This window comes from Lygodium microphyllum, chromosome 7, assembly GCF_053477565.2.
Source record: "Lygodium microphyllum isolate KBCC chromosome 7, Lygodium_microphyllum_v1.1.10, whole genome shotgun sequence".
Taxonomy (NCBI): Eukaryota; Viridiplantae; Streptophyta; class Polypodiopsida; order Schizaeales; family Lygodiaceae; genus Lygodium; species Lygodium microphyllum.
The window spans coordinates 18,473,550-18,484,527 of NC_141141.1; the positions used below are offsets into that span (position 1 = coordinate 18,473,550).

Genomic DNA, 10,978 nt, shown 5'->3' on the forward strand with positions numbered 1-10,978 from the left:
CCCATTCGGCCCCCCTTTCTTTTTTGAAATAATTTTAGAAAAAAAGATTAAATTCTCTCCTCTTTGAAAGCTTACTTTCCTTTTAATAAAACAAACCCCCTTTCCCTACCCCTAAACACCCCCCCCCCCCCCCCCCCCCCCCCCCCTTTTCCGCTCTTTACCCCTCACAAATCAACACATTTGTAGTGAAGAGAATGCACTAGGCTTGAGAGAGAGAGAGAGAGACACACACACACACACACACACACACACACACACACACACACACACACACACACACACACACACACACACACACACACACACACACACACACACACACACACACACACACACACACACACACACACACACACACACACACACACACACACACACACACACACACACACACACACACACACACACACACACACACACACACACACACACACACACACACACACACACACACACACACACACACACACACACACACACACACACACACACACACACACACACACACACACACACACACACACACACACACACACACACACACACACACACACACACACACACACACACACACACACACACACACACACACACACACACACACACACACACACACACACACACACAAAGGATAGAGGTCGTTTGGGTAATGTCAATCGAGCATTCCCCTTCGATTACCATGGCTCCACGAAAGCACATTAAAGTTGTAGACCCCTCCTCTATCCCTAATGCTAAAAATATGACAATGTACGACCCCTCCTCTATCCCTAATGCGAAAAATATGACAATGTACACAACTCAAGTTTATTACTTTTATTTCATATTTCTTGAACAAATTAATCAAATGAATTAATTGGATCTAAACTTCATAAATCATCATTAGACTTAATTCTTCATCACTTAATTCTCAATTAATGTTAAAATTCATTAAATTCTAAAATTGATAATTATAAAATATGCTACAAATATTGGAAAATAAAAATTTAAAGATGAAAATCAAAATTTAACTTGCGCGACTAGCATAAATTTATAAACAATCAACTTTCTTCATTCCCTGTAACACTACTATGAAAGCTTGACAATGGCTATTAAGTTACTATTAACTACTCTTAATGAAGGGACCCCCCACCCCCCGTCCCTGCCCCCCCCAAAAGACTTGACCATGGGCAAATTCTCAAAACATAAGTTAATATAGTCAAAATATTCCCATGATCACATAATGTTAAATTTTTTGACCTAGGGGTTCTCAAACATACTGTAGCTACCTTTGCAAAAGGAGTGGATGTCGAGGAAGTCAATGAAGCTTCAAATTCTTAGTTAAAAGCACAACTTGCCAAGGTTGGGTTGGAGCAACATGAGTTATAAGGTGATCTTAACTATGTTTGGGGATCAAACTTAAACATTGGTTGCGAATTTTTTAAAAGACCTACACTTACATGATCTAAGCATATCGGACATTGTTAATGGTAATTTGGGAATTCCTCATGATTGATATCAAAGGATCTTTCTTTTTTTGTATACTCTACACCAAGCTTTTCCCATCCTTTGTCCTTTTGCATGTTGGATGGTGGTTTTGCTATTCAAGCACTTGTGTTCCTAGGGCTCTTTATCCTCTACCAATGACCTTGGTGAGAGTGGAGAGGTATTGAAGATGCTTGGCTTCCTATTCTTTAAAGATAGATCCTTTTCTCCTCACCTTAAGTTAGTAGGAGGGGCCGAGGAGGGTTTTGAATGTGATGTGGAAGAGGGAAGTCTTCTACTAGTGCATTCTAAAGCCTCCCCAACAATCAATATCCTTTCCCTTCATGTGGTTCATGGATTAACAAAAACAGAAAGCTACATCATGGCAAATCCATGACATTGCTATCAAGGTTTGGTTTGGTTATTGGATTTTCATTATTGCACACTTTTGGTATAAGAGGTAATACATGTGCATGATTAATGTGAATGCCTCAAGATAAAGGAACATTCCATCAAAAATGCTGATAGTTAGCCTCCATTTCTTCTTTCTCACCTTACCCCATCATGTAATAGCTTGCAAATCACTCCCACATTATCATCTGAGTTCCCCTATTTCATTCAATCAACTTCATATTTCACATGGTTACCTATAAGAGGAATCCTAAACGCCAACGATTTACTTTCCTTCAATTATCATTACTTGCTCCCATCAAAGGGCTTGATAGTAGGCACCCTTTGTGTGAAACTTATGCACCTAATGATTGTTGCCTATGCCATTTTCCTTTGAGATATGACTCCTATGTATAGTTTTGTCTCCTTCTTATTCTTTGCTCCACCCTTTATGACCTTTCCTAGCCATAAATCTTTCTATATATTCTTTTCGTTACTTTGTTGATGCCCATAAAACTTCATATTTCCCTTTTGTGTGGCCTTGTTGACGTGCATCGTAATGGCTCGGGTGAGCTCACATTGGTTGAGAAAGGTTGAAGGGTATCCTAGTCTATATCTTAATGAGGGTAGTGCATCTATGTCTATGTAGAGCCAATGGTCTCTAAACCGTGCACGAGTCTTTGCAAATCAACATCTTATGTCTCCTACTGCTGCTACTGATTTGAGAAGTACAGCGCCAAACTAGCTTATTGGGTGGGCATCATCCTGGAGATAATTATCAGTTGTGGTCTGGGGTGAAAGGCCACCAAGAACATGCGTGAACTGCCAACCTTACTCACAATCATGCAGAGTATTGTGTGCGCTTCCCCTCACTTTGTGTGTGACAATTTAAGGGTAAGATTTTCCCTAGTAAGCGACTATATTGGCTGATGTTTGAATTCAACCTAACGGTTGAGCAAGTAATAAGTATCTTCATATGTGGTCTCTCACACACACACACAGTGCACGCATGCCACATAAGGAGGTTGGAAGGACTTGGCGTTTCTAAGAAGATCATGGCCTAGTTTAGCATTGCAAGGATGACCTTACACTAGTTAGAGGACTATACATCCCATAGTCCTTGCTTCAAACACACACTCTTACTAACATGGATGGAGTCCCAACAGTGATAAGAAAGAATTTCGATTATATTTATAGATCTTTGGTTGGAACAAGGAAGATGAAGGTTTGATGGAATATAGAAGACAACAATTTGCTATGTATACACACGAAGTCAAGTTGATGTGTTGAAGGGTTTGGGAAATGAGTAATTTGGATATTTCCAAAGAGATGCAAAAATATTCAAGTGTGCTAAAAGCCCTAGTTATTTAAAGAAATTGTTGAGAACGATGAACATTTTGAACTCAATGTTTGGCAATATATATGCACGTCTATTGGCATCTATGTATGCATACATGAAGCCATCCAAGCATACTAGAAAGTAGTGTGAAGTACAAAGTCATTGTTGTATGTTTCTATTGGCCATGAAGCCTTGCACATATGTTGGGAAGCCCTATTTGAAAACAACATTCTATTTTTGATGATTTTCCTAGAGAAAATGATTAGGCATGTGATAAAAATTAGATTCTCTTCGGATCATTATAATATTGTAGGTGCATAGTTCCATAGTTATAAGGGACACATACTTAGAAACAAAGAAACTTGAGAGTGTGATTGGACTTACATTCCCTTGAAAAGATGCTAACATATATTTGTGTGTGTAGATGTGTGTGTGTGTGTGTGTGTGTGTGTGTGTGTGTGTGTGTGTGTGTGTAGAGAGAGAGAGAGAGAGAGAGAGAGAGAGAGAGAGAGAGAGAGAGAGAGAGAGAGAGAGAGAGAGAGAGAGAGAGAGGTATTGTATATGATTCATATGCTCAAGTTCTAGGAAAATGTTTCTTATGTGAGCATAAGTTGGCATGTGTGTTGCAAAGAGCATTAACCTATCAAAAGCTGCTAGGTCATTGTTATTAAGATCAAAATGTCCATAAACATGATTACAAATGAAATCTCGTTGAGTCTAGGCATGTCAATGAGTAAATTTGATGCAAATGGCACAAAGACTTGATACAAATGATTGCTAGTAGAATTAACTCAAATAATTCTAAAAGGGCATGGAAATTAAGATTCACATGTAACATATGACATTGATGGATGCAAAGCACTTTGCAATGCAATTGGAACACATTGAGGAAGTGACTTGTAATATGCTTCTTGTTGACACTTCTCTTCTTGTCGTGCTTGTTTTTGCAAGGTGGCTATCATTAAAGTAAGGTAAATCATCCACAAGCCCACCTCTTCATTAGTTATGATGTTTGTGGTTTTGGATTTGACACTTCTCAAAGCGATCACCTCTCCCTGCTTTACAAACATTCAAAAAGTTAAGAACCTAACGATGTCGACACTTTCAGTACTTGGACCTACCAACCCTTAAAATGTCAAACTTCAAGAAAATTAAGGATAATAAACATATAGACAAGTAAAGGATGTTAATCATCCATGTAATAACATTATCTAAATGTTTGACAAAGCACACTATTTCCTTTGCTAACTTTCATGTTTAAGTAAGCTTGAGTGACCCAATACTTGAAAGTGCAATTGAAGCATTGGGATGAATGGCATACCATGGATAGAGTACTAAAAGACACATGTCTAGACTATATGATTTTCTATTTTTCTTTATTACTACTCATTCTTTCACTTTTAAATGGGAGAGAAGAGAATTTGAAAGGCATTTCTAATGGCTCTATCTTGTGCATTCTTTTACACTCCTAATCTTTTCTTCCTTTTCTTTTTGATAGCTCAAAAGAGTTTAGACAGATTCACATACTTGTGGCACTACTTTTCACAACAATGTTTATATAGATTCACATACCTGTGGCACTACTTTTCACAACAATGTTCTCATATAGCCTATCATTTATGCTCATTGACAATATTCTCTTGCATGACATTATATGCAACAATGTGTTTTTCCAAAAGGGTTACATGAGCCACTTATTCTCACAATTGGGTGGCTCTTCTGCATTCTCCAATATGAATTAGTACAAGAAGAATCAATTTAATCATGATAAAAAAGATGTAATCACAACACATGCACACGCACACACACACATGCACACACACACACACACACACACACACACACACACACACACACACACACACACACACTCTCTCTCTCTCTCTCTCTCTCTCTCTCTCTCTCTCTCTCTCTCTCTCTCTCTCTCTCTCTCTCTCTCTCTCTCTCTCTCTCTCTCTCTCTCTCTCTCTCTCTCTCTCTCTCTCTCTCTCTCTCTCTCTCTCTTTAAACCAACACACACAATACACAAACAAATACTAAACATGTGTTCTATTCACCTGAATTGTAGCTCCTACTTCGTTTTCCTTCATTGAGCTTATTGAGGAATGGCCTAATGAGTGTTGACTAGTTGCACCATAGTGGCCTGGTCGTGGAGGAGGAAGAGGGGGACAATCTGAAGCACCAGTAATGCCTGATCCATATGAACCAGCACCTATCATTAACAAAGAATGTGATAGTCAAGGTTTATTATTGAAAATTTGGGCTCAAATAGCTATTTTCATTACACTTGATACAAAAGTACACAACTTTTTATCACAAGAACAAGCATGGTGTAAAGATAGCTCATGGAGATTAGCTACCCATAGAGTTTAGAAAGTGCTTCTAGTATGGCAATTGTTTGGAAAATTTATATCTTGTTATACTTTCATGTCCATTACTAACGTATTATCAATTAATCACTCAATTAATCTAAGGATTGTGTAAACTCCAATATGATAGCATTGCGAGACATAACTTTATCATTCATGCCGGAAAGTAACAAGTAGTTATATATGTCAAAATTTGTGCAACTAATTCATTCAAACATTTTATGGTCCAAGGCATGTGGACACTATTTAACTATGGATTTGAGGTTTATAGCAAAAAGGAAATGCTCTTCAAATGTGTGTTTTGAATGTTTCACATGCTTACCTACAACAACATTAGTGCTTTCTTCAACGTATGACATGGTCATTGGTGGTGTAGGTCCAGTTCCCGAACTATGGGCTCCATATGCCACTAATGGTCTTCGCTTCTTCTTTTTCACGCAACAAACAAGCAATGTTAGGACAATTGCTATGGCAAATGCTCCAGCAACGCAAACTCCCACAATTGTGCCTGTGGGAACGTGGTGTTTATTGGGAGGGGAGGGAGGTACTAATATAAAAGGGGAAGGTGTAGGGCTTGGAGATAATGGAAAAGGAGATGGTGAGGTTGGATAGCTAGGTGGTAATATTGTTGGGGTTGGTGGAGGTAGTTGATGAGGAGCATTGGGCGGTGGATAAGATGAAGTAGTAGGTGGGTAACTGGAAGTGGGTGAAGGAGGAGATGGAGTGTAAGGAGTGGTTGGAGGGTAACTGGAAGTGGGTGAAGGAGGAGATGGAGTGTAAGGAGTGGTTGGAGGGTAACTAGGGGGGCTAGCACCATAGGGGCTTGGTGGGTAGAAGGTTGGAGGGCTTGATGGGTATGAAGGTGGGTGGCTTCCTAGGGGAGGTTTTGAAGGAGGGGTAACATTGGGTGGTGAGGATGGTGGATGCTTATAAGGAGGTCCATAGGGTGGGCTAGAATTGGGAGAACTTGGAGGACTTGATTGATATGATGGTGGGCTACTCCCTAAGGGAGGATTTGAAGGAGTATAAGGAGTAGGGGTAGCACTCGGTGGTGAGGATGGTGGATGCTTATGGGGAGGTCCATAGGGTGGGCTAGAACTAGGAGCACTTGGAGGACAATATGGGGGACTTTTTGAATTTTTTGGAGAACCACATGGTGGTTTGGTTGGAGTAGTTGGAGGGGTGTTGTGACTTGGAGATGTGTAGTGGGGGGGCTTGGTAGGTGGAGAAAAAGGAGGACTATAATAAGGAGGATGGCTTGGTGTAATTGAAGGAGGATAAGGGCTATATGGGGTACTTGGAGGAGTGTAATAAGGAGGTGTGCTTGGAGTTGGAGGATTATATGGGGGCTTGTTTGGAGAAGTCGGTGGGGTGTATGGGCTGTAGGGTGGCTTGTTTGGAGAAGTTGGTGGGGTGTATGGGCTATAGGGTGGCTTTTCTTGAGCGTTGGGTGGTGTTGTGGGGGGATGAGGAGAGTAGTAGGGTGTTTGAGGAGGGCATGGAGTTGAGGGAGGGGATTGTAAAGGTGGAGGGAGGAAAGGTGTTTGAGGAGGGTATGAGTAAGGTGGCAATGGGTGGTGGTTAACATGAGGAGGAGGAGGCGGAGGAGGAGGAGGATTGTTGTAATAGGTACTAGGAGGTGGCAATGGAATGTGGCTATGGTGATGGTGATGCTTATGCTTAGTTGGGGGCAACGGAGGGGAGGGAATGGGGGTTAGTGGAGGACAATTTTCTTTAGGAGGAGGAGGAGGAGGAGGAGGACATGGCAGCTCGGGAGCCTTATACCACTTCTGCTGGGTATTGCTCATTGCTTCCTTCACACGAACCTGATTAGGCTTTGGAAGTGTGCAAAGAACTCACAAGCTTGAGCGTTGTAGAGATGATTCACAAGAGCGCCAGGGAAAGGGAAGCTCGTAACCTGCAAGCGAGAGGGAGACCATATGATGGCACGCCGTCTCGCGAATTTACCTTGACAAGTAGAGAAGAGAGGGGTAAAGGGCTGGTCAGACCAAGACGGTAAGAAGATTTGGCTTGCTTTCCCTCTCGATACACAACAAGACCTTTATAAAGACTGCTAGATTATGGCCGCCAGAAGGGGGAAGCTGTACTGAAATCAATTAGTTCCACGTTGTGGCTTAAAAGCAGGAGTATGCTCGGGGTTGATCATGATTGGATCTGCTACGAGAGAGAGAGAGAGAGAGAGAGAGAGAGAGAGAGAGAGAGAGAGAGAGAGACGAGTGGGTCTCTCTCTCTCTCTCTCTCTCTCTCTCTCTCTCTCTCTCTCTCTCTCTCCAACCACCAGCATTATCGGTGACCCTAAGCCTCATCCGGCCTACTCGATTCTATACGTGATGGTGGGCGCTTTTCTGCATAGTTTAGTGTTCTTGTAGCAGCAGGAGTACATGTAGATTGTAAAAGAATCGTGGTAGCGTGGATGACTAATTGCTTTCAAATGTTTTTCTTTGCATTGTTTTTTCCTTGCCTCGCAGATGAGATTCCTGGAAACCCACAACTTTCCAGTTGGCTGAACATGACTTGGAGATACTGACACATGGGAGGGGGCGAGCTCTCTCTCTCTCTCTCTCTCCCTCTCTCTCTCTCTCTCTCTCTCTCTCTCAAATGATGAACAAAGGAAAGTAACTACCAATAAGAGTGTAGATTTAGTCAATGAGTGTCAGAGTAGCGTTACAATTGGCTATGGTCCCCTACCTCCATATTTTACACGATAACGATTAGGAAGTAGTCTTGACCCGGGTCTTGACCAATGTAGGAAACACGTGAAGTAAGAGATTATATAGAAAACTAGGGGAAAACCATTGACCAAGAAGGGAGGTGAAATAAGGTCAATAAGATCTCCTCTCGTAAGTGAGAATTTTGCATTCCGAATGTGAAAGAATGACAACCTAACATCTTTACATGCTTGTGGGCTAATGAAGTCGTTTGGGGTGAAAGTCTATATTTTGCTAGTGAGTGTGCATATTGTGCACATTCTTCTTAGTATTCGAAACATCCATTCCCCATGTTTACCCTCTCACAATAAGCACCCATTTTCTTGCATGGCAATGTGGAGTTACCTTCCATGGATGGGATGGGTGCCATTTCTAGAGGCCTGCAAGCAAAGCAATGTTCTTTTGGCACCCTCCACAAGCACCTCCACACTTGGGAGTAGCATCCACCCTAAGATGGAAGTTTTCATCTTAATGACAAATACATTAAACTAAAGCACAAATTTTCAGCTAGGAACACACAAAAACCTCAAAGGGGACTTTAACAAGGAATACACAAAAAATGCAAGGGGATTTGAAAGCATGAACCTACTCATATTGTCCTTCCACTCACTTGCTAATAACCTCAGTTTTCATAGAAATTGAACTCTTGTATCGTTTATAGAACGATGTGATCGTAAAGGGGCCCTATAAGAAAAATTGGAGTCAAAAAGTGGGTTATTTAGAGTGTTTAAGAATCTAATGGATAGGTTTGATTTGTGGATTAGAATCTAATGGATAGGTTTGATTTGTGAAGTCATTGGCAAATGAATATTATCTCATTAAAATGTCTCTTTTAACAAGGACGAAGAAGAAAAAAAAAGAGGTAGTTAAATATCCAGCTAAAGACTAACTAAAATACTTAAGTTGGTGCATGAACTTTGGAAAGGCTAGCTACATTGTCTTACAACGAGTTGTTCAAGTATTCAATTTGTCCAAAATGGGAAGAATGATATCCAAATTCCTCTCCAATCCAACTTAGAAACTTTGGCAACAACTCAAATTCTTTCATGAAGTGGTGAGCTTGATCTCCCAAATTTATTGAAATAGGCAATGTTTCTAAGTGAAGCTGGCATTTTGAAAGGTTACAATTTGCACTCAAATGAGTCAAATTCTCCTATTTGTATCTCAATCCTTTCACCAAGTTGGATGGTTTTCGAAATTCTTTTAAATGTCCCTAGCCCCGAAGATATGACTAAAATGTGATAAGCTAGACTACTGACATTTTTGACAAATGATAAGATTTTGAGCCTTCTACTTGTTAAAGCTAAATCTCATAATTGAGCCTTCTAGTTCTCCTTGTTAAAGCTCAATCGCATAATTGAGCCTCTCAAACACCTCTATCTCCTCTCTCTTCATGCTCATGTTTTTAGGAGATTATGTGAAAATTGAGCCTTTCACTTCTCCTTGATTAGGCTCAATTTTAGAAGTGAGCCTCTTAAAGGTCTCTAACTCATCTCTCTTCATATTCACATTTTTGGAAGATGACATGAAAATTGAGTTTTCCACTGCTCCCTACTTAGGCTCAATTACAAAATTGCGCCTCTCAAAGACCTCTAACTCCTATCTCTTCATTCTCAATTTTGGAATTTAGCTTCCAAGAGGATTGTAGTTCCTTTCTTCTCAAGCTTGATTTCAAATTCGAGCCTCTAAGACACTTGTAGCCTCTCTACATGCTCAATTGTAGAACTTGTGCCTTAAAAATCCTAGGCTTGATTTCAAATTTGGGTATTGTAGTCTTCTTTGCTCATGCTTTTGGAAGATTGAGTGAGAGGCTCAATTTTAAAATTGGGCATAATTTGTAGTTTTCTTTGTTCATGCTTTTGGAACATTAAGTTGGAGGCTCAATTTTATATTGAACGTAGTAGTCAAAGACTCAATTTCAAAATTGTGCATTATCTGTCTTCCCCCTTAAGCTCAACTTTAAAGAATTGACCATGTTACTTCCTTTTATTCTAGGCTTAATTTTGAGATTGAGCCTTTACTCAAAATAGAGCATGCATACATTCCTCTCATTACCTACATTAGATATCAAATTGTTGGCACTAAGAGGTTTCTAACTCCTCTTTCCTTGTGTTTAATTTCAAAATTGAGCTCTACATGGATCTTTGTGTCCTTTGAAATTGAGCCCCTAAAAGGCTAGCTCATGCTCCTCTTGCCTTGGGCTCAATTTCAAAATTGAGCCTCTATAAGGCCTCATGATCAATTTCAAAGCTTAGCATTCCTCCCCCCCTCATTTAAAAATTCATCCTCCAAATTCCCTCTTCATATGCTCAATCATAATATTCTTAGCCTCAATATTGTGATTTCTCTCGTTACACTTCTTACATTCAATGTCAAGACTAAGCTTGTAACTCCCCTCCTTAGCTTGAAATTTAGCCTCTAAGAGGTCTCTAATATCTCTTTCTTAAGATTTATTTCAAAATTGACCCTCTACAAGGATTGTAGATCCTTTCTCATTAACTTCAATCTCAAAGTAGAGCCTTCAAGTGGCGAGCTCATGCCCCTCTCTTCTCTAACACAATATCAAAATTGGACATCTAAGAGGCCTCATGCTCAACTTTAAAAGTACGCTTCCCTTCTCAAGCTCAATTAAAAATTTGAGGCCCTCATGCACTCATTTAATTTCAAAATAGACTCTCCAAATACATTTG

General features: G+C 40.2%; 1 protein-coding gene across 2 annotated transcripts; it reads right to left on the reverse strand.

The window, feature by feature from the left end:
- Positions 1-3,787: 3,787 nt before the first annotated feature.
- LOC148033226 (uncharacterized) lies at positions 3,788-7,714 on the reverse strand. Of its 2 annotated transcripts, none has more exons than XM_087681117.1 (3): positions 5,882-7,714; positions 5,248-5,402; positions 3,788-4,248 (listed from the first exon to the last, which is right to left on the reverse strand). In XM_087681117.1, the coding sequence occupies exons 1-3, from the start codon at positions 7,365-7,367 to the stop codon at positions 4,009-4,011; spliced, it is 1,881 nt and encodes a 626-aa protein (XP_087537243.1). In that variant the 5' UTR covers positions 7,368-7,714; the 3' UTR covers positions 3,788-4,008. The 2 variants fall into 2 exon arrangements, with proteins under 2 accessions (XP_087537243.1, XP_087537244.1); XM_087681118.1 differs by having other exon boundaries at positions 3,790-4,245; positions 5,882-7,710.
- Positions 7,715-10,978: the final 3,264 nt, after the last annotated feature.